Consider the following 24,604-nt stretch of genomic DNA (forward strand, 5'->3'; position numbering starts at 1 on the left):
ATGATTATTCAAGATCCTACTATTTTCTATTGTAACTTGAATTATATATTATTCAAAAAGTACAGTTCAACCCTACAAGTTCTTGATATCCACAACTGCTATTAATTTCTAAGAGTAAAAAGCTTCTCACATGACCTAAAATAGCTGTGTGCAAGTATAATAAAACCAGAACATCTCAAAAGCCAGAATACCACCAAAATCAACAAGAATATTTTGACTGATTTTGAATCAGGATTTTATTGCAGAGCAACAGAAAAAAAAAATGTCTGTATAGCCTCCCTTCAACAATATACAGTCAAGTAAGGCAGGATTTTCTGTTTTGGGTTATTGACATCCTTAACAGTCCCAGAAATATTCTGAATATCTTTAAACAAGGTGAATGTGTGGGGTCTGGACTACTTCACATACATTTTCTATGTCTTCATCAGAAAAGGAAAACTGCAGCTCCTAGGTTTTTATTCCACACTGTATAACCTCTTAAAGGAAAAGGACCTGATTTATAAATTGATTTTTGGTTTGTTTTCCAGGCTATTAGTGAACTATTAATTGCAAGTGACTATCAGTCAGCCTTTAATTATAAACCTGTATCAGGTCAAGATGCTGATCTTGGGGTCAACACTGATCTTTCCAGAAATCTCTGCTGGTCTTTGGGAGCTGAAGTGGAGTCTCAGCCAGAGACAAATGTTTCACATCCCCTTACACTTAAAAAAAATTTAAAATAGCGTGTAAAAATTATTAGAGTACTACAGAAGTTTCAATTAATAATTTGTAATCTGTGATACTACAAAACTTGCAGTATACTATTACAAAAATAACAGAGATGAAAGAAAAAGTAAGAAAAAGCCTACATTAGGCATTACTTGAAATATGAGTGTAAACACAAAATTAAGGAAACACTTATTCAGCAGCCCTTTAAAAAGTCATAACAGATATTGCAGCCATGGGAAGGTACTGAAAATTATCAATATATTAAAAATGCTTCTCTAGGCATTTTCTGTCTGCCCATAAAAATTTATAACAAGTCATTTAAAAACCTCTTCAGATCTCTCTTTAACAAAAACACACATTCCTGAAAACGTTACCACAGCATAATCCTTTGCCCACCAGTAAAAACGGAGCATTACTGAAATTATGGGTACAAACTGGTACAAGTCAACAGTGAAAACCAAATTTCTTCTATTTGTCAATTCTTCAACACCTAAGTAGTGACTATGGGTAATTTGAATTAATTTTTAGGTGGTGCTGTAACAGCAGAAATTCTTGATATGTGTCCACATAAGATGGACAAAGAGCTGACACTTGGGCAGGGAGGGTGTTCAGACTGATTTGTGTCCAGAGGTGGACAGTTTTATTAATATCACACCATGAACCACTAAAACACAGTCCTGCTAATTCAATATTTAAAGCCTAGGCAGTATAGATCGGTGAGATTTTCTCCAGAGAATTATGACATTTCAGGTAAATTAACTTAATTGCTAAATTGAGCACTTTAAGCACTGAGGATCTCACCAAATATCCATCACTTGCACTTCTGAGCCTGGAATTAAACATCAGAAAAACATCATAATACACATAATAAACACAAGAAATGCTATTCTGTGATTTCTAGAACACTTATAACATCAAGCTGGCTAAGAAATCATTCCAGCTGTGTGACCAAGCTAGGTTTGGCCTAAATTAAAGACATTTTAATACTATTCCATGGAAATTATTTCCTCCCTACCCTTAAAACACATCTTTTCTCATGAATTCTGGTTTCCTGTGTCTCAGTATTAGTCATTACAGAGGTTCCCAGAATATATAATTTTAGATAAAAATGCCGAAGGTATTTTTTTCTTTCTTTGACTTACTTCAAAGTCATTATTATTTGCTATGTTGCTCTCACTTCCTTTTCACCATTGCTGCAGTGTTGTTTTTTTTCTTCTGAATGACTCACTTTTAATTTGGGATCCAAAACACCTCAGTGCTTTTCAAACTTCTTTTGGTCAGTATTTATACCCACTCACTTTTAATCATCTTGTATCAGTTAAACTGAAAGCTCATTTTTCATTTTGATGAATACTAGCAGGGGAGGTATTTTTTTGAATCAGAGATTATTTTTTCTTTCACCTTTAAGTTTCAGCTAATTAATGTGTTTATTGAACATCACAAAACTCTGCACTCACAGCCAGCCTGGCCTTTTGCAGTGACCATAACTGACCAGCTGTTTACTTTCTGGTTTTCCTGCAGTTCTCAGTACCTACCTAGGAGGCTCTGATCAATGCATGTTCCATTCATCAATGCCTTTCCTTCTGGACAAGCACATGTTGCACCAGAAGGGTTGAGTAAACAAATGAATTCACACGTCAGGTCCAAGCAGGGGTTAGGCACTGTTTAAAAAAACCAAAATATTAGAAATATTGATATTTATTATTTATTTAATAAATTCAGAGCTATGTTTTAAAGCTAAGAAAAGATAAATAATCAGATCAAAAATTCTGATACACTTCCACTTCCCAGGATATCAACAGCCTCAAGTCTGTTTGAATACATTCCCCCAAACAACAATGCAAGACCCACAGAAGGACAGAACTTCTTCCATTACCAAAAAATCTATTGGTAACATGGAGTAAAACATTTCATCTGCTTCTGGCTAGAGGGATTTTCATTCACCTCTCTTCTAATTTTCTTTTTATCTCAGTTGCAGTGCAGGTACAAAAGGCATTTCTGTACAAATTTGTACAGATCCTTTCAAATGGGTACAAACACGTCAAAACTCTATAAAGAAATATGACAAAATCTATTTTCAGTTTGTATAATCAGGCTCTGGTTTATATTTATACAACTTGGTTACTTTCCCCCACCCTGAGGTTGAATTTAAAGTATTTAAAGTAATTATGCTTACTCACAGTCCGTTTGTTTGTAGCGATGAAAAATCAAGGCACTTTTTGCTTTATCAACATCCACACTCAGATATTCTACAAGGCTCTTGCCAAATTTGTGCACTCTAAATGCACCATTTTTAGGGCCTGCTCCATATATGTAATCCTCAAAAATGTCAATTCTATGTGGATGCAATAAACCTTGAATAAAAATGGATAGTAAATACAAATATATATTCATATTCAAATAATGAACAACTTTTTAAAATAAAAACTTCATTACTGTGATTAACACCTAAGGACATTATTTTTCAGACAGCTTGTTTGGTCCTCACAAAAATTACTTTAAAAAAAGCAATCTTCCCCAAAGGAACCCTTCCCATTTTGCAGACAACTTAAATTGCAAGATTTTTATCAGTTTTCCACCCAACTGAGCCTCAGAAACTGGCTGATCATGGAAATAAAGGAAACTCTGCAGTAACAACTCACTAATTAGAGCAGACTTGTTCTACTTGTTGTACCTTAGGTACAACACTTTAACTAGATCTATGTGACAAGGAAGAAAGAGGTCATTTTGCTTCACATGAAAGAAATTATTCTGACAAAAAGAAATTATTCTGACAAAACATTTCTTCAGCTCCTTCCTAACATATTTGAAATGCTAGCTTTTGTACCACAATGTTTTAATTCATAATTATAGTAAATTAATGCGAAATGAATTGTTAACTCTACCAACTCCACATTTTTAAGAGCTCTGAGGGCCTCAGCCCACGAGTTGGATTTCCTGTGTACAACTGGCTGCAGAATTTCACACTTGCCCTCAATAAGGCAATGGCTTCTAACTAAAAGTTTTTTGCCTGAGGTACATCTTTTCCTGAAGCCGCACAGAATCAGAATGTATTCCCTGTGATACCTTGTGCCTTTTCACCATTTACTCTAAAAATGTTTTGTACTTCCCTTGTATTTACTTAATTTCATCAATCAGCCTTTATTTCTTCCTATTGTTCTTACATACTATCAGTGCTTGGTACTCAGTATTTCATTTTCATAAAAATATTAATGAATTCTAATTCATTATTTTAGGATTGCTTAATTTAATGGATTGAAGGTTTTAGTCTCATTGCAAAGCAATTTCTAAACTGCCCCAATTTTCCTTTGGTCCAGTGCTAGAGAAGGTTGTGGTCAGATCCCTATACCCAAAGTGATCTCTCTTCAGATGATTTTCTTCATGTATATTGACACAAATTGGGGAATAAAATGCTTTTAAACCAAAATAAGATGTTTTCAATCTTGTCCTGCCCAATTAGGGTTATGGGAGATTCCTCCTAGTATATTCCAGAATATCCTGGTGAATTCTGGGTTAAAACACTCAGTAGCACCAGGTATAATACCCTGACAATTCTCCAGAACCAGCTGCCCACTAAGCAATTCTCCCCAAAAGGCTGCTTTCAAATCTTTTTTTAATGTGTTCCTTTTATTTTCTATTCAAATTTCATACATTTCTTACTTAACAAATTGTTAAAAAGCCATAGTGCAATTGAAAACAGTTTGCTTCACCAGAATCTCCTTTTTTATCAAAAGGAACTTTCTTATTCACATTCTGTTAGCAGAATTCTGTGATTACTTACTGACCTAAAAGCCAAGCCCATTATTCTCCCAGAACTGATTCAGATCAACTGTTCTACAACCCCTAAAACTCCAGTTCAATGCAGGCAGCTCTAATAGAAGTCCAAGTGAGATCAAGCCTAAATATTAATCACAATGTTACTCAGTAATACCTATACTTGGAAATCTGACATATCATTGAATCTTTGTTCCCCTAAGGTAATTTTATTAGATTATCTTAAAGCTGAAATTATCTTTATCCTATCTAAAACACTTGCTTAGATAATGTTTGAAACATTGTCTAACAAAAGCACAAAAAATTACTCAATAATCACTGCTTTTTGTTAACATAATTTGTCTGAATAGTGAAACTTCAGCCAAAAAAATAAAATAAAATGAGAATCATGTTATGCCACGGCTCTCCATACCTTGTTTTGTGCTCACAGACACAACTGAGTCGGACCCATCAAAAAGAACACTGCCAATAACAGACAACTCAAAATCAGCCCAGAACAAGCGCTGGCTGAACTGATCAACTACGAGACCTACAAAGGAGACAAAGTTCAAATAGGAACATAAAACCTGAAAAAAAAATAGTATTTTTCTATAACTCTACATTTTTATGTCATTCATAGTCTTATGTGCACAAAATATTGCAGTAATGAAAAGATTTGACTGGAAAACAAAGAGAATAAATTATAACAGCTCTCACTTAAGCCTTCCCCTTGGGGCAACCATGGTTTTTTTACTTTCTTTACCTTACTCTGCCAAAGGTCAGCACCTTTTTCTAACCCATTCTCCTCAGCAGGTAGGGATAGAAATACCAGGTGGGAATTAAATACAGAGTCAACTCCTCTAACCTGTTCTCCCAACCAAAATTTAATATGCCAATTGCACCAGTGTGATCCTGTGTTAAAAACAAGGCATTCAGAATTCATGGAGACTTTGCACCCTGCTTCCACACATATTGAATTCTGTTCTCATTTTTATCACTGAGACTTCCCATGCAGTCTTGCAGAATTAAAAATGAGATTATTTTAACTACATTACTTCTGCAAGACTTAAACAGCAATATTGGAAGATATATAGTTATAAATATATTTTTTCATCTGTATATGAAAAGAAAACAAAAGAGAATAAAAGATCAATGACATTATAAATACCCAGCCTCTAGGCAATAATTAAATAGTTAAATCAAGTAGTCCATGCTTCACAGAGGAAGATTAAATGGTTAATATGCCATTTTAGGTCATGTCAAAAACTTCAGCCTGAAGAAAATATTGGAACCATAAAATAATTTCATTCTGAGCTTTTGAAGTCTCAGTGCATCTTTAATAAGAATGGGAAAAGGTATTTTTCTTCCTATTTATGTAAGTAGGTAAGTCAGAAAAAATACATCAAAAGAAATTATACATAACAGTGAAAATACTCCTCTTAAGGTCATAAATTAATCAGCTACAGATAGATGAGAGGAAGTGGAGAAAATCTGACTCACAGACCAGTGAAATATGTTTACATTTAAAACTCCATTAAAAAAAGCCCTCTTTTAAAGAAACACTGGCATTCAGGGAAAAGGCTGAAGACAATAATTTCAGGTAAAAGGCAATCACAACGTATCATTTCTGTGTGAAACATGGGACCTGTAAGGGGCATGCTTTAGAAGCAATACCCACTTTCCAGCTTCAAATTATTCTTTGCATTTTAATGAGAAGATTTAAATATAAATTAATACATAACTAGCATTCTCAATGTACTTTGATGATATCAGAGATAAAAGTATTTCTATTTGTTTTATACATATAACACTCCTGTGACAGCCATTTCTGTGTGAATCCTATGAAGTCAAGCCCAAATGCTCAAACTCTCACTCCCTCTTATTTGAAATAGGAAAGCCACATGTGGTAATCAATTTAAGAACATCATAAATAGTATTAGTAAAATCCTATTTGGGGAAATATTAAAGGTTTGAATTCTTTCTTTGCATTCCTTCTACATGGACCTGCGTTAAATATCTGGCAAAAAAATTTTAAAACTATTTATTTCCTACATGAACATCTACTTTCTACCATGAAGTAAAGAAAGAAAACACAGAAGGATGGTACTAAAGTATTTTCAGGCAGTAAATACAGGAAAATGCCCATTTCTTGGGTGTTTGGTCAGGTTTTGTTGTTGTTGTTGTTTGCTTTTTTGTTTGTGTTTTTGGTTGTTGTTTTTTTTTTAACTGAGAAACTGAAATCTTCCTGAGCTAGTGAGTAGCAGGTATTTGGGAAAAATAAGGTGTTTACCTGTAGGTCTTTGCAGGTTCTTTTGAACCAGTATCCTTCTCAGAGTACCATCCATAGACGATTCCTCTATGTGAGACCGATCCCCAATAACTGTCCAGTACATCATCCTGAAATAGTCAACACAAAAATTGAGCTGAACGCCTGCTCAGAGCCTCAAAACACTTCACTGATACTCAGCTGTTGTGAGCCTTTCAACATTCCTGGCAGAGTGGAGGTGTTGGTTTACATTTAGGTAAGTTGAGCAGGAAATTAAATAAACAACTTGGAAAAGTTTAGACAATTGCAGACATAATTTTCTTTCCCTTGCTGCATTTTGCAATTTTATCTGAATTACGAAATCACAGTGATGTTGAAGGATACATACCCCTTTTTTGGATTTACAGCAATTGCATATGGCTCTCCTGCAATGCTGGTGAGGAGCCTGGTGCAGTTGGGTCCCTTCAGCTGCCCCACATTGATGGAGTACCTGAGGCTGGTCCAGTGAGTTGTGTAGTAGCTGAACCAATGCATCCGGGAATGATCAGTCCAGTAAATGTTCCCAGCCACCCAGTCCACAGCAATGCCCCTGGGCCTTTTGAACTCTGGACACTAAAAAGAGCAGATGGTGCAGTCAGATTTGTGGAAATGGCCTTTCACAGCAGCTGCATAGCCACAGATTTGCGTCATTTTTACAGAAATACTGCGTTGGAAAGACTTAAACTGCACCTGCAGGAGTTCAGCTCTGAGGGTTCTGCTGACACCTCTATTCCATGCAGAAGAACAAGGCAATGCTTCCTTCTAATCTGTTATCTCAAGTTTAAGGCTACCCACATTAGGGACAAGTCACTTTGACATCAGCTACTTTAACTATTAACACTGAAGCAAACAAGTGTTTTGGATTGTAATTTGAAACCAAAGAAAAAGGAAAAGATTCTGCAGCTATTTTATTCCATGGTGTTCATCCCAAAGCCCTCAGTGAAAACAGCATGAGCCCATCCTGAGGAGTGGGTAGAGAAAATCAGTGCATTTAGAAAACTGCATAAAATTCCCTCTGTATTCATGAACGTTCATCTTCACACACAAAAGATGCTTGGCTGATTATAACATTAAATTTATCAACTGGAGGATCTCTATATTTATATTTTTTCCCATAATCATTAAGGCTTAGCTCTGGAAGATGGTCCCAAGGACAGGAGTTCATATTGCAAATAGGAGATCTATATGAACAACTCTAAAGATTACTGGAATTCCTGTGGAAATGAGTATTCCCTGTAAAACAGGATTACCCAACTCTTTCTAACATGAATGCAGTGTATCATAAAAACCTCAAGACCAGCATGATATAGATACACAAACAGTTGTTTGCCTATTTCCTTATAACTATATCAAGTTAAATTATGAAAAAACCCCAGATATTCCTTAAAAAATAAAGCAATGAAATGCTACTAAGCCACATAACTGAAAACCAGGAAAGAAAATCCTAAAATAACTTGTTTTCCCTTAAGTGTCAAAGTTCCCTAATACCACAAGACATTTGTAGACTATTTTCATCATAAAATAAAGGTAATTTCATTCTCTAGGTGAAATAATAGGACCACAATGGTGAATTTATTGAGTTCATTGCTCATAAACTTCTTGATTCTGCAAAAATTTCATAGAAGGTATGTGTTATAGATATATAGAACCTTGATTTTCTATTTAGGGGAATACTAAAGCAGCAAAATCAGTCACTGCATTTTAAAAACAGTAATTTTTAAAAATAGAGTCACAGTTGATTTTTAAAGTTAAATAAAATATTGTGCCATCATTCTTTGGTATGAAATGATGACAATGGTGGCATATGCTTCCACAAATAATACATTTTTTTAAGTGTGGCATTTCTATACAAATAACTTTTTTCTTTGTTACTACAAGCAACATTCATAGAAAGGACCAGATACCAAAAAAGGGGTATTTTCAGATAAGACAAACTGTATTTTTAGTCCAACCTGCTTTTAATTCTGGGCAATATTCAGGCACCTGAGTCAAGAAACCTCTTGTACCTGGAGATCTCATTGGATACCACAAGGATTAATGGCTTGCAATGCTGGAACCAAATATTCTTTTAAAAGGAAAGCAGCTGTCATGGCCAGAAAAACCTTGCCTTTTCTTTTCTTTTGACTGTTCAAACCCACAGTTCACCATAAGACTTTTTTGAGGGCCTGGAAAGACCAAGATGGGAGTTGCCAAGCAGACTGAGAGATGGTTCCCAAAAAAGGTGGTTCTAGAAGCAGATGAGACATCCTAAAATAGACATCCTACGAAAATTGGGGGGTGAGGATGAGGTTGTTGAGGAATACTGACCCTATCTCCTCAACTAGACAGAAAAGTGGAATTCCAGTAATGCTGGGGGAATATTAAAGATCAAATGAAGAAGGAGATGAACAGAAGAAATGTCAAGGAGCCATCTGGTGTAAGAGATTTTTAAGAAAGAATTTAAAAACCACTAGCTGATGCTGTGGCTGTGCAATTTCCAGTTGTGTTCATTAAGTTGCAGCTACATCATATTTCTGAGGTCTTCTGCATCTTCTCACATTGTCTAGTAAAATTGCTAACTGGAAATGAGCTCTGACCTAATAGCTTATTTGGATTATGTTAATTTTGAAGAATAATTCTGCATACAAAATAAGGATGAAAATACAGGAAGAAAATCACATTAATGTTTTCTACAGTGATTTTAGCACTCTTTGATGGTAATTATAATGTACTACAACTTATTAGAAAAATTGGGGTTTGAAAGCTAATTGCCTTTCACAGTTTGGAAGTCTCTGCACAGCTACAGACCATTTTTGATCAGAACTGCTGTCTTTTGTAAATTCTGTTTTCAAGGTAAAGAATTAGTAACAAAAAAAAAAAAAGAAAGAAAAAAAAAGAAACACAAACAAACAAACATAAAAAAAAAGAAGCTGCAGTAACAACTTGGATCTGGAAACCTTTTTCATATAATGGCAGATAACAGATTTTCAGCCCCTCAAGTGGAGTTTAACTGAAGAAAATATGTTGCACATGCAGTAGGAACCCACCCTTTGCAATGCTTAATAGGAAGAATAAATGACAAATCTAATTTGTATCATAAGCACAGGTGAAGCAGTATTTTATCCTATTGATTTTGCAGATATTATGGGTAAGGAAATGCTGTGGAACAAAGTAAAGGAGTGTTTTCTTTTGCCTAAAATGTCTTCTCTAAAAAATAATACATTATCTAATGTTATATTAGTAGAACAGTAAAAAGAAATTAAAAATAATGAAATGTTTAGAATTTTTACCATTGAAACACAAAATTTTTTTGATAGTCAAGTATCCCAGTGGATGCAGTAATTCACCCAACCACCACTGGTATTCCATAAAGTAGGATCATTTATAAACCCCAACCAGATGTTTCCAGAAAGAGTCTTCTAAGTATGTAAACTTCATCCAGACAGAGCTGTAGCTCTGAGATAAAACCATAAATTCCTGCTGTTTAGAGAAAATGGGCTGGAAGCAGTTTCCATTCACAGGGGTGCACTGGGGCAAATGTTGGGAAACACAAGAGGACTCATCTCAAGGGTGATTAAGGGTTCTTGGGAAGCTCTCAGAAATCTGGGGCTGGAGCAGGCTGCCAATAAACTGGATACAGCACAAAGCCTGTGCTTTTCTTCCTGTTAGCATCATCATTTTAATGTTCATCCTTTTGTCCTCTTCCATGAAATAAAGCACTTGAGCTGGAGTGTGGGGTGGCTCCGTGTTCATTGTTCACCTCAGATAACTTCTGCAGCTCCCTCCAAGGATCAGGCAGCAAACAGCTGCTCCAGTTATCACCAATTCACTTTGACTGCCTGAACTCCGTTGGGATGAAATCCTCTTCTGCATCTGTCAATAAACTCTGAAGAGCTGATATTTACTATTTCCTTTAATGCTTGAATTTGTACCAGTCTTAAACCCCTTTTCACAGAAAATCAGGAGAGCTACTTAAAGCTATTCTCTGAGGAAGGCTCTTGATATGCTAATTCCGTGGAGCAATTTTGGTTGAGATGGATTTTTGCATTAATGTAATTACCTGAAAATGCAGGTGACTTTGTTCAAGTTTACTGTCCTGATTTACATATCAAAGTCTAGATATAAAAGTTATAATGTAACCTTTGAAAACTTACCTATTAAAAAAAAGACTTGGGTTAAAATTAAGGAATTCTCAAGCCTTTTAAAACCAAATTTCGGTGACAATATTAAAGCAACATTATAAAACCAATTAACCTATTGATCAGCTGCAAATAAGGCAACAATATTTGAATATTAATGAGATAATGCTGGGAAAATAACTGAACAGTTAAGTACAATGAGAAGCAAAGGCTTCACAAATATAAATGAGAAGTGTCCAAGATATATTCAAATACAGTCTGTGCATTTTTCACATTCAGATTTGTAAAAATCTTTGTCTAGCTTGGATCAAGCATTGTCATAAGGACCTACCTGCACTGAAGAGACAGGGGAACATGGCATATAAAGAAAAACACAATTTTTTCAATATCTTTGAATAGAAAAGGAAGTGACTGAGATATATTCTCAGATAACAGTGAAAGGGATAGAAAAACTGAATACTATGTCAGTACATTAAGAAAATGTTAATTCTAAGAATATTTTATCTCTATTAGTTTAAACAGGGAGACAGTGACAAATGAGCTGTGAAAATTTCAATCCCTGGACTATGAAGATGTCTGAAGGAAGCTTATGCTCCATTTTATGGACCTCTAAGAAAGTATTCAATCTATTAGAGAGGCTGCAGGTCAGCAAACTGCTCTTGCTGCAGAATGCATCTGCAGATTACCCCCAAAAAGAAAATAAATAAATAAATAACACCACCACCTTCTCAACATTAACTTCACAAGGCTTTACAATTTCATTATTTTCTAATGAATAACTCAATTCAGAGATCTGTTTATCGGGATTTTTTAAACAGAAATGTACACCACATTGTTAAATGAGAAAAACTCCATAGTAGAGTTACTCCACATCTTCAATACAAGTATCCTTCTGCAAAACTCAAACGACAGAGCTGACCTGTTAGAGATCCTGGCCATTATTTTGTACTTCAGATCTGCTTTCCATACACTTTCTCTGAACAAAACCTAGATACTTCTGGGCAGGGGGAAGTGCTGCTTTTAAACCACTCTTATAAAGATGCAACAACAGATTCCAGGTTTCTCCAGGATCCATTGGTGTCTACATCAGGAGGCTTTTTGCCCTGCTGGTGTCAAAGGTCAGGAATGTCATTCATTTGGAGAGGAAATATCCTTGGCTGGGATGTACTCAGAAGTGGTTTCAGAAGTGTATGAATTATAGATGAAAGATCGGGCTACTATGGTAATCCTGTTTATTCTGGGTGTATAAAAGCAGGCATGTGATGGGAGGTCATCACGGTTACCTCTCCTAAGTTTAAGGAAACGTGAAAAAGTCAGAGAGGTGTTTTTTCTAACTGGCCAAGAAAAAATTAAAAACTCTACTCTGCTATCAAATTCAGTGAAGACTAAAAAAACCCAAAATCTAAATTTATTGCATTATAGAAAGAACAATATAAAGACCACATAATTATTCTCAGTTCAGCAATATCACTTCCTAGAGAATTTTGTAGAAATATTTTAGGCAAGATAACCTACATTTATTTTATTTTCAAGGAAAGACCACTTAAAATAAACCAAGCTTATGAAAATCCACATTTCTGTTGCAAAGTCCAAACCTACATTTATGCTTATTCAAAATCAGATAATATGCAGTTCAACAAAAATGGGAATAAATTCCAATTGTTCTAACATTTAAATATATGTCATAACTTTTTTAATATCATTGTTTATATGATCACTGTAGAATTAAGCTTGTGTTTAATCTCCATTTTCTGTCTTCCAAAGATTTGAAATTCATGGCTTTCCTCTTCTATATATTATATTCTTCCCTTTTCTCTGTTGAAATAAAAAATCTTGATGGTATACAGCCTTCCCAATGTTCTAATATAGTGTTTACTTCTCTGCAGGAAAGTTTTTTAAATCCTACAATTGTGTTGTCTTGGAGACTCTACCAAATCTGTCAGAGTCTTGAACAGGAAAGCTTTAGTAGCCATATATATCACTGAAACAAAATCATTCTCAGATAGACATTTTAATTTACTGAATCAGCCAATGCTATTACAGAAGAGTCAGAATAGAAAAATAAATTGAATGAAATTTGTGTGATTTAATCTTCGATTTTGATCACTTACTATCAAGCCACTGTTACTCTGCCTTCTCTCTCTGTCATGAAGTTTTCTGTAGAAAATCCCTCCTGGATTAAACTGAGTGCTCCAAACAATCATATCCCCTTGAAAATATGCATCCATTCCAGTTATCCTTGAATTGTGTTCAATATGTGATATTTGCTGATGAGCATCGCTGTAGTTGAATGGATATGCAAAACCCAGGATGTCAGTGTCATTAGCAACATAGAGAACTTGATCTTCAGAGCCTAGGGATTATTATAATGAAACAAAAATAAGGTAAATGTCAACTAATGCAAAAATCAGTGCGTTTTACTCAAGTAGCTTTTTGGTGCTCATCTGATATAATTTCTGAGGTTAAAATTATTTTCTGGTTGTTGAAGCCTGCAGAAACACCTACATTCTGGGCAATGAATGCAACTCTTGATATTCTGATATCAACACATCAACTTCAGTGCTCTCCAAGCACACAGTGAGACAACCAGGACTACATCTTAAGGTGTATGTAATATTAGAACTTGAATATTTTTAAGCAGTATACTAAAAAACCAGGATATTATGCATTCAGCCCATATGAATCCCATATTTTTATATGCATGCTGACTTTAGAGGGTCTTAAATGTATATATTAAAGGAACACAGAGCTGTCAATAAACATGTTTTTAAATTGCTCTATTGGAAATGAGAAGTGGAATGATTTTATCTTTAGTGAAGGCTGTGAAGTTTTGATGGCAACAGAACCTGTGTCTTACATCTCATTTCAGATAGCCAGATATCATCTTAATCCAGATGTTGTAAAGTATATTATTCATAGGAAAATGTTCCCTAATATCAATACATTGGGTTTTGAGAAAGTTAAAGTCAGCTTGATAATTTCAAATGAATTTGGATAATTTTTATTTCTCCATTCATATCTCATTTATCCATAGAGAATCAATTTAAAATGTCACACTTCCCCCTTATGAGTATGAAATATCAAACATCATTTGTTCCCTTCCTCCTGATAAATGCAAGAACAAAGAGGAGGTTGCTTAAAGCAAATATCAATGAGGAAAGAAGGCAGCATGAACTGTGTTACAATGGAATTGAAGCTTGTGGACGATTCAGATTTAGGACAATGACTCCCAGATTTTTAAATTATAAACTCTCAGAATTATGTCTGTGTTCCTAATAACAAACCATTACCTTCAATTAGCAACCCTATTTGTTCCCATGTCATAAACTGATTTCTTTAGTAACAGGCAATGATGCCAAACCCTGAGAGAGTCCACATTATGCATGAAATACTAATGACTCATTAATATGATCTTCCCATGGCAAATTTGCTTCAAAATTATGGACAATCTATACAACAAATGACAGCACTGTCTACTTTGATTTTTACAGCCTCACCTTTTGCTATGCAACTGTTGTTCCTCTCCTTGTAATTTTTCTCACAGGCACATCTGTAAGAGCCCTTTAAATTGTGGCAGTGTTGGGAGCACGTACCAAATACCATGCACTCATTGATATCTATGAAGAAAAAAAATTGTAATTTATATACCTGTAATTTAATGGACTATTATTTAAAATGTTCTTAAAATCATGGAACAAAGCAGATGAACAAAGAGAACTCATAAACATTTTCTTGTTAATTAGTATGGCACCATCTACATTTTCTAATGAAATTCACTTATTATCCGTTCACTTTGATTTCAATTTCATATTATGCATCTTTATTATTTTATGCATCTCAAAATATCCTCATATGTCAACTTCAACACCAATGTTAAATTATCTACTAGACCTTAAAAAATCCATTTAGTGCTTAAATTATTTAATAGCCATACTTGAACCTTTTAACATTCTAACAACTTACGTTCAATTAGCTGTTCTTAAAAACTAATGTTAAATCTTTGATAACCTCTCCAGGTAAAATGTATGAATCTACATTTTGTAAATACTTTCCGGTGTTTGGTTTTGTTTATTGCTGATTTTTTTTTGTTGTTCTTTGTTTTGTTTTAGGTTTTTTTGGTTTTGTTTTTTATTTCTTGATGCCATAGCTATCAAACAGCTTTTATTCTGTGGAAAAAAAATCCCAAATATGATATGCATCTCTTTCTTCAGCACAGAAAATTGACTTTTAATACTTCACAACAAGGGAAGATGGAAAATATTTGTACCTTCACATTGTCTATTCCTCCTGTTTCTCTGAAATCCAGGTTTACACTGACACAAAAGGGATGATTTTGTTTGATTACAGAATGCATCATCTCCACAAGGATTCACATTATCTTCACATGTATATTCAGCGGCGCCTAAACATAAACAAAATGTCTAAAAAATCCCTGGTAGAATTGTTCAAAGGGTTAATAATTATACCTAAAGTGACAACAACAAATAACAAATTCATCTTTCTTTTTAAAGAGGATCAGGTAAATTTTTAACATATAAATGACATTATAATGTTTATTTAAATCTGCATGATTTAATGTATTATATTTTATGTAATGACTGTATTTAACTGAGATACATTTCCCATCAAGAATTTCATATTACAATTTTTCTTGTTGCAAATATCAAACAATACAATCAATTTGTGCTTAAATTTTGGAAAGAACTCGTAACTACACCAAAAATCCTCTACAACTCAAATTGCTACCAAATTTGCCTTGCTCTTGTGGTACAGAATTCCATCCATTTTTAACTAAAAGAAGGAACTACATTCTGTATTGTTCAATAGGTCTTGCACAGATAAATGTCTTGGTTAATTGTTTCTTTTCTGCTACAATCAAGAGAACAGATCTTGCCAGCCCAACTCACTTATTTTGCAGTCTTGCTCATCTGAGCCATCTCCACAGTCATCAAACCAGTCACACTGCAGCTCCATGGGAATGCACTTCTTGTCATTGCAAGCAAACTCATCTTTTTTACATGGTCTGGCTTTGTATGTGATTTTATCTACATAATTACAGATTAATAAGAGAAAAAATAAATCAGTATTTAGGATTCTCAGATTATTTTAGACATGTACAAATGGGAATGACTGCCAAGCATTAAGCAACTAGAAATTATTTCAGGCTTAATTTCTTTGGGTTTCAAATTGTGCTTGGCTAAGTTAAGCCTTACTGAAGGACAAGCAGATCTGTGCAACAAAGTTTGCCTTCAAGGTGTTTTGTCTGATCTGAATGCCTTGAAAGGTGATATCACCTACCACAGTGATCCTCATCCGAGTTATCTCCGCAGTCATCGACCTCGTTGCAAATCTGCTCAGGCCGCAGACAAACCCTGTTGTTCCTACACCTGTAGGGCCTCGTTGGAGGGCAGGGAAACTTCACTGCACAGCAAAGAAAAGAAGCAGCTGTTAGCCAGCTATTAATCCTTTTTTAATGACACATCAAAGCCAGATATGTGTTGGCACTCTAAGTTCTTCGTTTAGAGGTTTTGTGTCATAAGGGTGATTTATAGCTTTTTTTTAAGAACTAGTAAATATGGCAGAAAAATAGCAAAAGAAGGATGAAGTGTAATGATGCTCAATATTACATCACACAAGTAACTTTTTCCTCCCTCTGTGGGTTTCCTACAGAAAAGTTTCATTTCTCAAAAATAGCAAACATCAAATATCTGAAATTACATGAAAAGCAATAACAAAAGAAAACTATATCCCCATATTTCAAGCTTATCTTCTAAAAGCAAAACAAAATTTAAGACACATGTGCCTTTATATATTTGTGCGTCTCAAATGTCATTCTTGCTTTATTATACAAAAAACTCTGAAAAATATAATGCCATACCACACATTTCAGCAACTTCATCAGAGTTATCTCCACAGTCATCCTCACCATCACAAACCCAAAAATGCAGTTTGCAGAGGGAATTGTTACACAGAAATTCATCAGCTCTACAAATATTTCCCCCTGGGAAGATGAAAAGACAACAGGGAAGAAAAAAAAAGGCAGGAAAACAAAAAGACAAAAGAAAGTCAGTTTTTGATAAAACCACTGCAACCACTTATCACACACTATTTGCAGAGTAACACAGGTAGAATAACTAAATTTACAGGTCCCAAAGGAACAGGTTGGAGAGGCAGAGGAATACTCATTCAAAAACTCTTCCTTGACCAAACAGCTCCTGTTCCTGACTGTTAGCTGGGAATTACCAAACCAGTGACCAGCTGGTCAAATGTTCCACTTGCATTTAGCCAGGAGACGTTGAAACTCCCTGTCTGCAACTCTCCTTGGTGATGCAGCCTCTTAGCAAAGGCCTGGCTGGCACATCAGGAATTTGGGCCATCAGAGAATGAGATAAACAGAAATAGGACCAAACATGTGAAAAGCCACTTCAGTCCAGGTTTGTTTCACACCAAGGTCTGATTCTCCACCTATTCCTGCTCCACTCTCTGAGCCACATGTCAGAGACAAAGTGCTTGCAGCCCATCAGCCATGAGGCAGCACCTTCTTCTTCTCCTGAGGAGCAACAGGCTTGGTCAGGCTTGTAAAACCCCCACCACCTCCAAATGCTGTATCCAGGAAAGGTCCGGCCATGTGGGCACAGAACAGATAAAATTAAGGGACCTCTGACAGGATCTTCCTTTCTGCAACTTCTGAAATGCCTCATCAGGATATTTATTGAGCACAGAAAGCAGCAAGGATAAAATCTTCCATGTGCTCTGAATCATCTAACAAAAGGGAACATGGGGTACGGGCAATGGTTTAGGACAGAATGCTCTCAGGCTTTAAAAATTAGTTTAAGATAGATTCAGTTTTAATGTGTGTTGTAATAAGAGAGAATTTGTTTCTCAATTATGACTAAATTTTATCACTACCAATCAACAAAGTTATGGAAAGTTCTTGCAATTAATTTCCTACAAAACTAATTTTTTTGCTAACTGGATTTTCAGTTTCCTGAGAGGAGTGGAGTATAAAATAAATAAAGCTGTGTACCTGCAGAGAAGGAAACAATGAAATTTTATATGATAATGCCAAAACTCTCACTGTGGTTTACCTCAATGCATTACACCCACACTAAGAGCTAGATCAGGCTTCAGTGGCTTTTTACTCATTCATTCAATGCCCTGTTCACCCCTCATTAAAATCAACAGAAGCCTTTCTTTTGCTATAAAGGTTCAGAATGGCTGAGCTTTTTTCCCCCAAAAACTAATTTCCATGAAATGTCCATTGCATAAAAGGATGTTCGAACTCTCACACGATGCTACCAGGTATAATTCACTCCCATGGCAAATATAACTTATGAACATTAACAGAAATATCCTGTATAATTATCCAAGGAAAATATATAAAATTCAAGTACTCTTCATGATGAAAGGCATGAATCCAAATAATAGTGTGTGCAATCACAATATAACCATCATTCTAGTTGTTTAATAAGATTGAAGAGAGTTATTTTTATAAACATGCACAGTGGGCCACAGATAAATATTATGGATATTATTTTAGAATCCTGTAGAATAAAACTTCATTTGCGTTTGCTGTATTTCCAAAGATGAAAAAATTAGTTATCAGTGAGATAAACTGGCATTTCTTTCATGTGGTTGCTCTGGCTGTCATAATTCCTTTATAAAATAGATTTCTGCAACAGAATCACAATTGTGACATAAATACAAAGTATTATAGCAATAACCAACTAGGAATAGGCTTCTTATTGTATTGTAAGCAATTTGCAGTTCACAGAAGCTCCATTATGCTGCCCAAAGAATAATGTGGGCATCAGATAAAATAAGTGTATTACTATTTACTTACAGTCCATTGGGCTTTAAAGAGATACAGTCCAGATATTTTAAAAGCAGTTTTAAAATGGACTAGATGGTTTATATTTATTTATTTATTTATTTATGTCTTATTGCACCTAAACATCTCTGGAATATTCTCCACATTCTCTGAATTTTCTGGTCTTTCTTTCAAACTTAATCATCCCCACATGATGTCTTTGTTTCCTTTTTTTTCCCTTTAGTCTTAACTATTGTGTAATAGACTCAAAACAAGGAAAGGGAAATATACTATGATTGCTTTGTACCTGATTATTATTCCATATAACTGTACTCCGTTATGTTTTGAATTTATGCACAGAACATGTGACTGTAGATGGCTAACCCACAGAACTATCCACTTAAAAAAGGAAAAGAAAGAAGAAAAATCCAGGAATAACCCCCAAAACAGAAGACAGAATGCCAATTAAAATTATTCTTTAGGAAAAAACTCCTTTAATTTGACTTAGAGGAGGGGCTGGTGAGGAATGTGGAGCTCAAGGCCAGCCTGGGCTGCAGGGACCATGGAATGGTGGAGTTCAAATCCCTTAGGGCTGCAAGGAGGGTGCAGGGCAAGCTCCCTGCACTGGGCTCCAGGACAGCACCCTTTGTCCTCTCCAGGATGTGCTTGGGAAAGCCCTGGAGGGAAGAGGGGCCCAGGAGAGCCTGGTTGGTGTCCAAGCATCACCTCATCCAAGCCCAGGAGGGATGTGTCCCAACAAGAGAAAGTCAAAATGTGCCAGAAGAACTCTGTGGATGAAGAACTTTCTCCTTGACAAACACAAAAAACAAGGTGAAGCACTGGCACAGGCTGCTCAGAGATGCCCATCCCTGGAAGTGTCCAAGGCCAGGTTGGATGGGGCTTGGAGAAACCCAGGATAGCAGAAGGTGTCCCTGCCCATGGCAGAGGGCAGGAACTGGATGAATTTTAAGGTCTCTTCAAATCCAAAGTGTTCTGTGATTCTCTGAAATAAACAGAAACCTGGGCTCTTAAGATGACTTATTTAGCAAATGTTCATTATATTGCACAGCTGTGTGATTTATTGTGCATGGCTTTGTAGTTTATTGGGGCCTGTAAAAGCCTGAATTAACCAGATTTACTGCTGATTTCCTTAATGAAAAAGAACATGCTTCCAGTAACAACATGAATTTTCATCACTGGGGAGGGAAACAAAGGAGGAACAAGTAATAAACAACCCAAGTTTTGCTTATTCCTGCAGACCACTTGTGAAGCTGCTCTACTGCCTTTGTCAGGAGAGGTCACAGAACTTTCCTTTCTCCACTCAGAATGGCCATGGTACCACTAACTTGTGTGTGCTCATAAAGCCCAATAAATGTTTTTAGAGAGGTGTCTCTTGCCTTGGTCACAGTTTTCTTCATCGCTGCCATCCACACAGTCGTGGATCCCATCACACAGCCATCGCACAGGGATACAGTAGGCCTTGTTCCTGCACCGGAACTGATCTTCTCTGCATTCTGTCACACAATCCATCTGAGGGAACACAGACACCAGCTAGGCATTAATCAATGGCAGCAGCAGCAACTCGTCCATGCTGCCAGGAGGGAGCAGTTCCTGATGGAAACCACCCCAGAGCCACGCTTGGGGGTTGACTTTGAGAAAACAAATTTCTGCACTCCAAAACCTGCCCACAGGGCACAGAAACATACAACCATGGGGCTAAGTTATCTGACAGCACTCAAAGGATGCAAGAAAACCCTATTTGCCTTTTCAATTATTTTGAGACCTAAAAATTTTCCAAAAAAAATATCAGGAAGAAGAAACAAATGACCAGAAATCTGTCAGGTACCTCATCAGATCCATCAGCACAGTCCAGCTCCCCGTTGCATTTCAAGGATGCTGAAATGCAGCCTCCACTTGTACACACGTACTCACTTGAAGAGCAGGTTGGAGATGCTGGTTACAAACACATATTTTAGCATTAAGAAAAAGACAATTTATGAATAAATTAATTTTTAATTTAAAGTTTCCTTCTGGTTAATAATGAACCAACTTGTGTCTAAGCACTTTCAGGAATTACAATAAATCAAATTGACAAATCTGAATTGTGGCATCTTAAATAAATAGCATAATGATAGTGAAAAGGTATTTGTGTTTTTTCATTTAGAAATTTAATTTTATTTTCTCCTTATGCTTGGTAACAAAGGCAACTATACAAATGCATATATTCATAGAATGAGTATATTTTTTAAATTGCATTCCTTAAAATGGTCTTAGAGTTTAGCTAAATGAAAAAACAAACAAAACAAAACAAAAAAAAAATCCCCAACAATTTAGTATACAAAATCTTTGAGTAAGGACTATTAAACCGAGAATGAAGACCACAAAACAAAACATGTCAGAACATGTCAAGATTTACTGACATTTTCAGAGCAGAATTTTATATGTTGAGTATTTATTATCAAATTACAATACAAAATAATTAAATACCTATGCCCCAACAGGCTTCACACTGCAGAGTTGTACATAAGTAGGATTTTCAAAACACCAGTAGGAAGAGACAATGATGCAAACTCAAAAGGTAAAGTTTCAGGTTTTTTGCACTTTCTCACTAGTAGTAGTACCCAAGAAATCTTGATTTGATAATTTATATTCTTCCTTCACTCTGATTCATTCCTGACTTCATTTTATAATTCAGAATTACTTAAAACAATACCTGGTTCACAGTTTTTCTCATCATCCCCAAGTTTGCAGTCCTCGTGACCATCACATTTCCATTTTGCTGAGATGCACTGACCATTGGAGCACTGGAACTGATCCCTAGAGCAGCCTGTTTCACAATACCTCTGGTACCAAAGAAACAACCAATAAACAAGATCAAGAGTTTATATTAAACATTGGTAAATATGCAGCTGGTGACAGAAATTACAGCCCATGATCCTCCATGTTATGAAATATGTAGTAATTAAAGTCTTGTGAGATGAAATATATTTGTGGATATGATCCAAAATGGTGGCTCACACCCTCTAAATAGCTGGAAACACCTGAGGTCCAGTATTGACAGGAAAAGAGAAAGGAAAAAAGGGAAAAAAACCCCAAAAAAACCAAAACCAAGAAAACCAGTGAAGTATTATCCAGTGAGCTTCTGATACAAAACAGTCTTCATTGCTCTCTCAAAAAAATCTCTCAAACCAAACCAGTGCTGTGTGTAAAAAGAATGGTTTCCCAATCAGGACACAAAGTATTTATGTGATGGGAAGAGGTTCAGATAACTGCTGGGACAAGAAAATGTAGAATACTCTTCAACTTTATTTGATTTATTTGTATGTTCTCTTTATTTAAGGAATAATTACATCACGAGGTTTGGTTTTAATTCAGTAATGAAATTTGCATACAGGGATTCATTGTGTAGCGTTCCCTCTGCTGCCTTTTAGAAAATTTCTCTGCAGGAATCCATTCTCCAACAATTTTAAACTACTAATTCTCTGAAGAAATACTTTTTCTGGAAGATGCCTACCTCATCTGAGCCATCTGCACAGTCATAGTCTCCATCACACCAGAATCTTGCTGAAACACAGTCTCCATTTGCACAAGGAAAGTCTTTCAAAGTGCATGTTTGAGGCTCTGAAGAAAGAAAAGAAAAAAACCACTAGGTTTATTAGCATTTCCTTTAAATCAATAAATATAAATAAATACAAATCCCCCAATCAATAGATATAAATAAATATAAATATCCCCCAAATAATAAATATGAAAAACTCAAAACAATTAGCTTGCAAATGATAAGGAGTGATTTTCTGTGAAATTTTATTCCACAATATCTTTTAACTAAATTTCATTTACATACAGTAAGATAGTAATGAAAATACTTCCATTTCTTTCATACATTTGGGTTCTACTAAATTTCTTTGCAAAATAACATGATGTTGAGTATATATATATATTTTATGAATTTCTACACATGTACGTCATTACAGGGTTTGTGAGATATGCACCAGAGGCCAGAAAAACATTTTGCATGTCAATATCCAATGAAATTGGAACTAAGCAGATTTCTGACTTTCCATCACACAGTAGCACATCATTTATCACATATCTTTTAGAGTGTGTGTGCCAAGAGTCAGCTTCCCCCGTGCTCACCATTCAGGGAAACAGCAAATGGAACACAAAATTTGGTGTTTCAAATAAAATTTTTCACTACTGCTGACGCAGAAACATTGGCAAGGGGGCCCTCTGGGGAGGAGACCCACAGGAGAACATCATGTGTTTTCCTCCTGAGAATGAGAACCACTCCAAAAGATATTTTTTGGATGCTGGAGCATCAGACTAAGCAAAGGTAAAAGGTATTGGGGATTTAGGAGATGGTCAGCAAGTCTCTATATGCAATTTAGATCTGCCAGTCAGAGGGCTTGGGGAAAAAAAGGACTTTAAAAGCAAAGATTATTGGTGGGATTATTTCCACCACAGGAAACAATGCATTATAAAACCAAGAATAAGGATTAATTAGTAAAACCTTTTTAGCAGAGAGATGGGAAACAGCAAATGACAGTGACTGAACCAAAGGAAGAATGGGGGGGGGGAAAAAAGAGGAGAGACAGAGCAAAGAGCAGCAATGGAAGCAGGAATAGACAGCAGTAAATTGAGAAATCCTGAAGGGCTCTTTAGTGAGTTATGGAAGGTGCAAGCATGAATGCTTTTCTAAAATCTACCAAAGTGGTAAAAGCAAACACAAAAGTAAAGGCCTCAAACTGAGAAAAATTTGGTAAATACCAGCATGAGACTATACCACACATGAGTCACATGGATGTAACAAACTTGACTTCAAGTGTTTTGTTTTTTGTTTTTGGTGGAGTTTTTTCCCCCCAGGATTTATAAAAATCAAAAACTATTCCAGGAAAGACGTAGTTTTAACCAACTTTTCCACTACCTTTTTTCCACTCATTACTTCATAAAAAGACTCAAAATTACTCTGTTTGAAATTCTTTAAGAGAAATTTCATTTTTCATGCAGGAACAAATTTTAATTTTGAAGTTGTAGGAAAATAATTTTAAAAGCACATTTACAGGAATTGCATCAGTTCTCCAGAAATGTTATATTTCAGCAAATCAAAGGTTGGCATTTATGTGGACTCAGATTATATGCACACTACCTCAAATTTTTTTTCCAAGTGTAAGCTCTAGCAAATCCCTGACGTTTGATTCTTTTTGTTTTCAACAAGCCAAGAAGGAGAATTTAATGATATGATAAAATATATAAAGGAAATAATTTGTGGGAAAAGTAATTCACAAGTAAAAAAAAAAAATTGTCATGTTTCTATATTCATTGGAAAAATTCAAGCAAATAATTTTTCTATACTACTAATAAATTATTTATAAGCAGAGATTTGATACTGGAAAAAACGTACACAAAGAGCTAAGTACTCAATTCTCTGCTTGCCAGAAATATTTTTTCTGCTGCTGGGATCCAGCTCTGTGATTTACGTATGAACACAGAAAAGTACTTTTTCCATAAGAGCTCAGATTGTTAGAAAGGAATAATTATTAATACAAAACAACATTAAAGGAACAAGCATTAATTGACTTCTGTATAACCCATGAAGGACAGCATTCTTTAGCTTCTGCTTTACCAAAACACTGAAACTCCTTCCCGAGAAAAGCATTTGAGATATAAACTTATCCTAGGACAAAATTAACTAATTTGTTTTCTTGGCAACGTGTAGAAGCAACAAAAGAGCATTAGGAAGAACTTGTAGCAGCATAAATATTTTTACACTGATTGAATTCACGTCTTGCTAGAACATTATTGTGCTTCCTTTGCTTCAATGGCTGCAGTATCTTAAATTTTCTTTAACTACATTAAATTAAAAAAAAATACTGGTGCCTTCTTTTTAGGTTAGATAGATAGAATAAGATT

The 24,604-nt window shown here is 35.3% G+C and overlaps 1 protein-coding gene across 5 annotated transcripts in view; it reads right to left on the reverse strand.

Moving 5' to 3' along the window:
• Window positions 1-24,604, reverse strand: part of LRP1B (LDL receptor related protein 1B) — a 622,229-nt gene that overhangs the window by 39,596 nt on the left and 558,029 nt on the right. For 4 of the 5 annotated variants that reach the window (XM_064435270.1, XM_064435269.1, XM_064435266.1 and 1 more), the window contains exons 68-82: window positions 22,209-22,315; window positions 21,408-21,537; window positions 20,541-20,647; window positions 20,092-20,224; window positions 16,763-16,885; window positions 16,183-16,305; window positions 15,792-15,929; window positions 15,152-15,286; window positions 14,382-14,501; window positions 12,996-13,237; window positions 7,116-7,339; window positions 6,752-6,858; window positions 4,895-5,011; window positions 2,889-3,062; window positions 2,244-2,369 (exon numbers count right to left, since the gene is read on the reverse strand). In XM_064435270.1, coding sequence (XP_064291340.1) covers window positions 2,244-2,369; window positions 2,889-3,062; window positions 4,895-5,011; window positions 6,752-6,858; window positions 7,116-7,339; window positions 12,996-13,237; window positions 14,382-14,501; window positions 15,152-15,286; window positions 15,792-15,929; window positions 16,183-16,305; window positions 16,763-16,885; window positions 20,092-20,224; window positions 20,541-20,647; window positions 21,408-21,537; window positions 22,209-22,315 — 2,106 coding nt within the window. Of the gene's footprint in view, window positions 1-2,243; window positions 2,370-2,884; window positions 3,063-4,894; window positions 5,012-6,751; window positions 6,859-7,115; window positions 7,340-12,995; window positions 13,238-14,381; window positions 14,502-15,151; window positions 15,287-15,791; window positions 15,930-16,182; window positions 16,306-16,762; window positions 16,886-20,091; window positions 20,225-20,540; window positions 20,648-21,407; window positions 21,538-22,208; window positions 22,316-24,604 lie in introns of those variants that run through there. The other variant, XM_064435271.1, reaches the window with a different exon arrangement.

This window comes from Passer domesticus, chromosome 10 (assembly GCF_036417665.1).
Source record: "Passer domesticus isolate bPasDom1 chromosome 10, bPasDom1.hap1, whole genome shotgun sequence".
NCBI lineage: Eukaryota > Metazoa > Chordata > Aves > Passeriformes > Passeridae > Passer > Passer domesticus.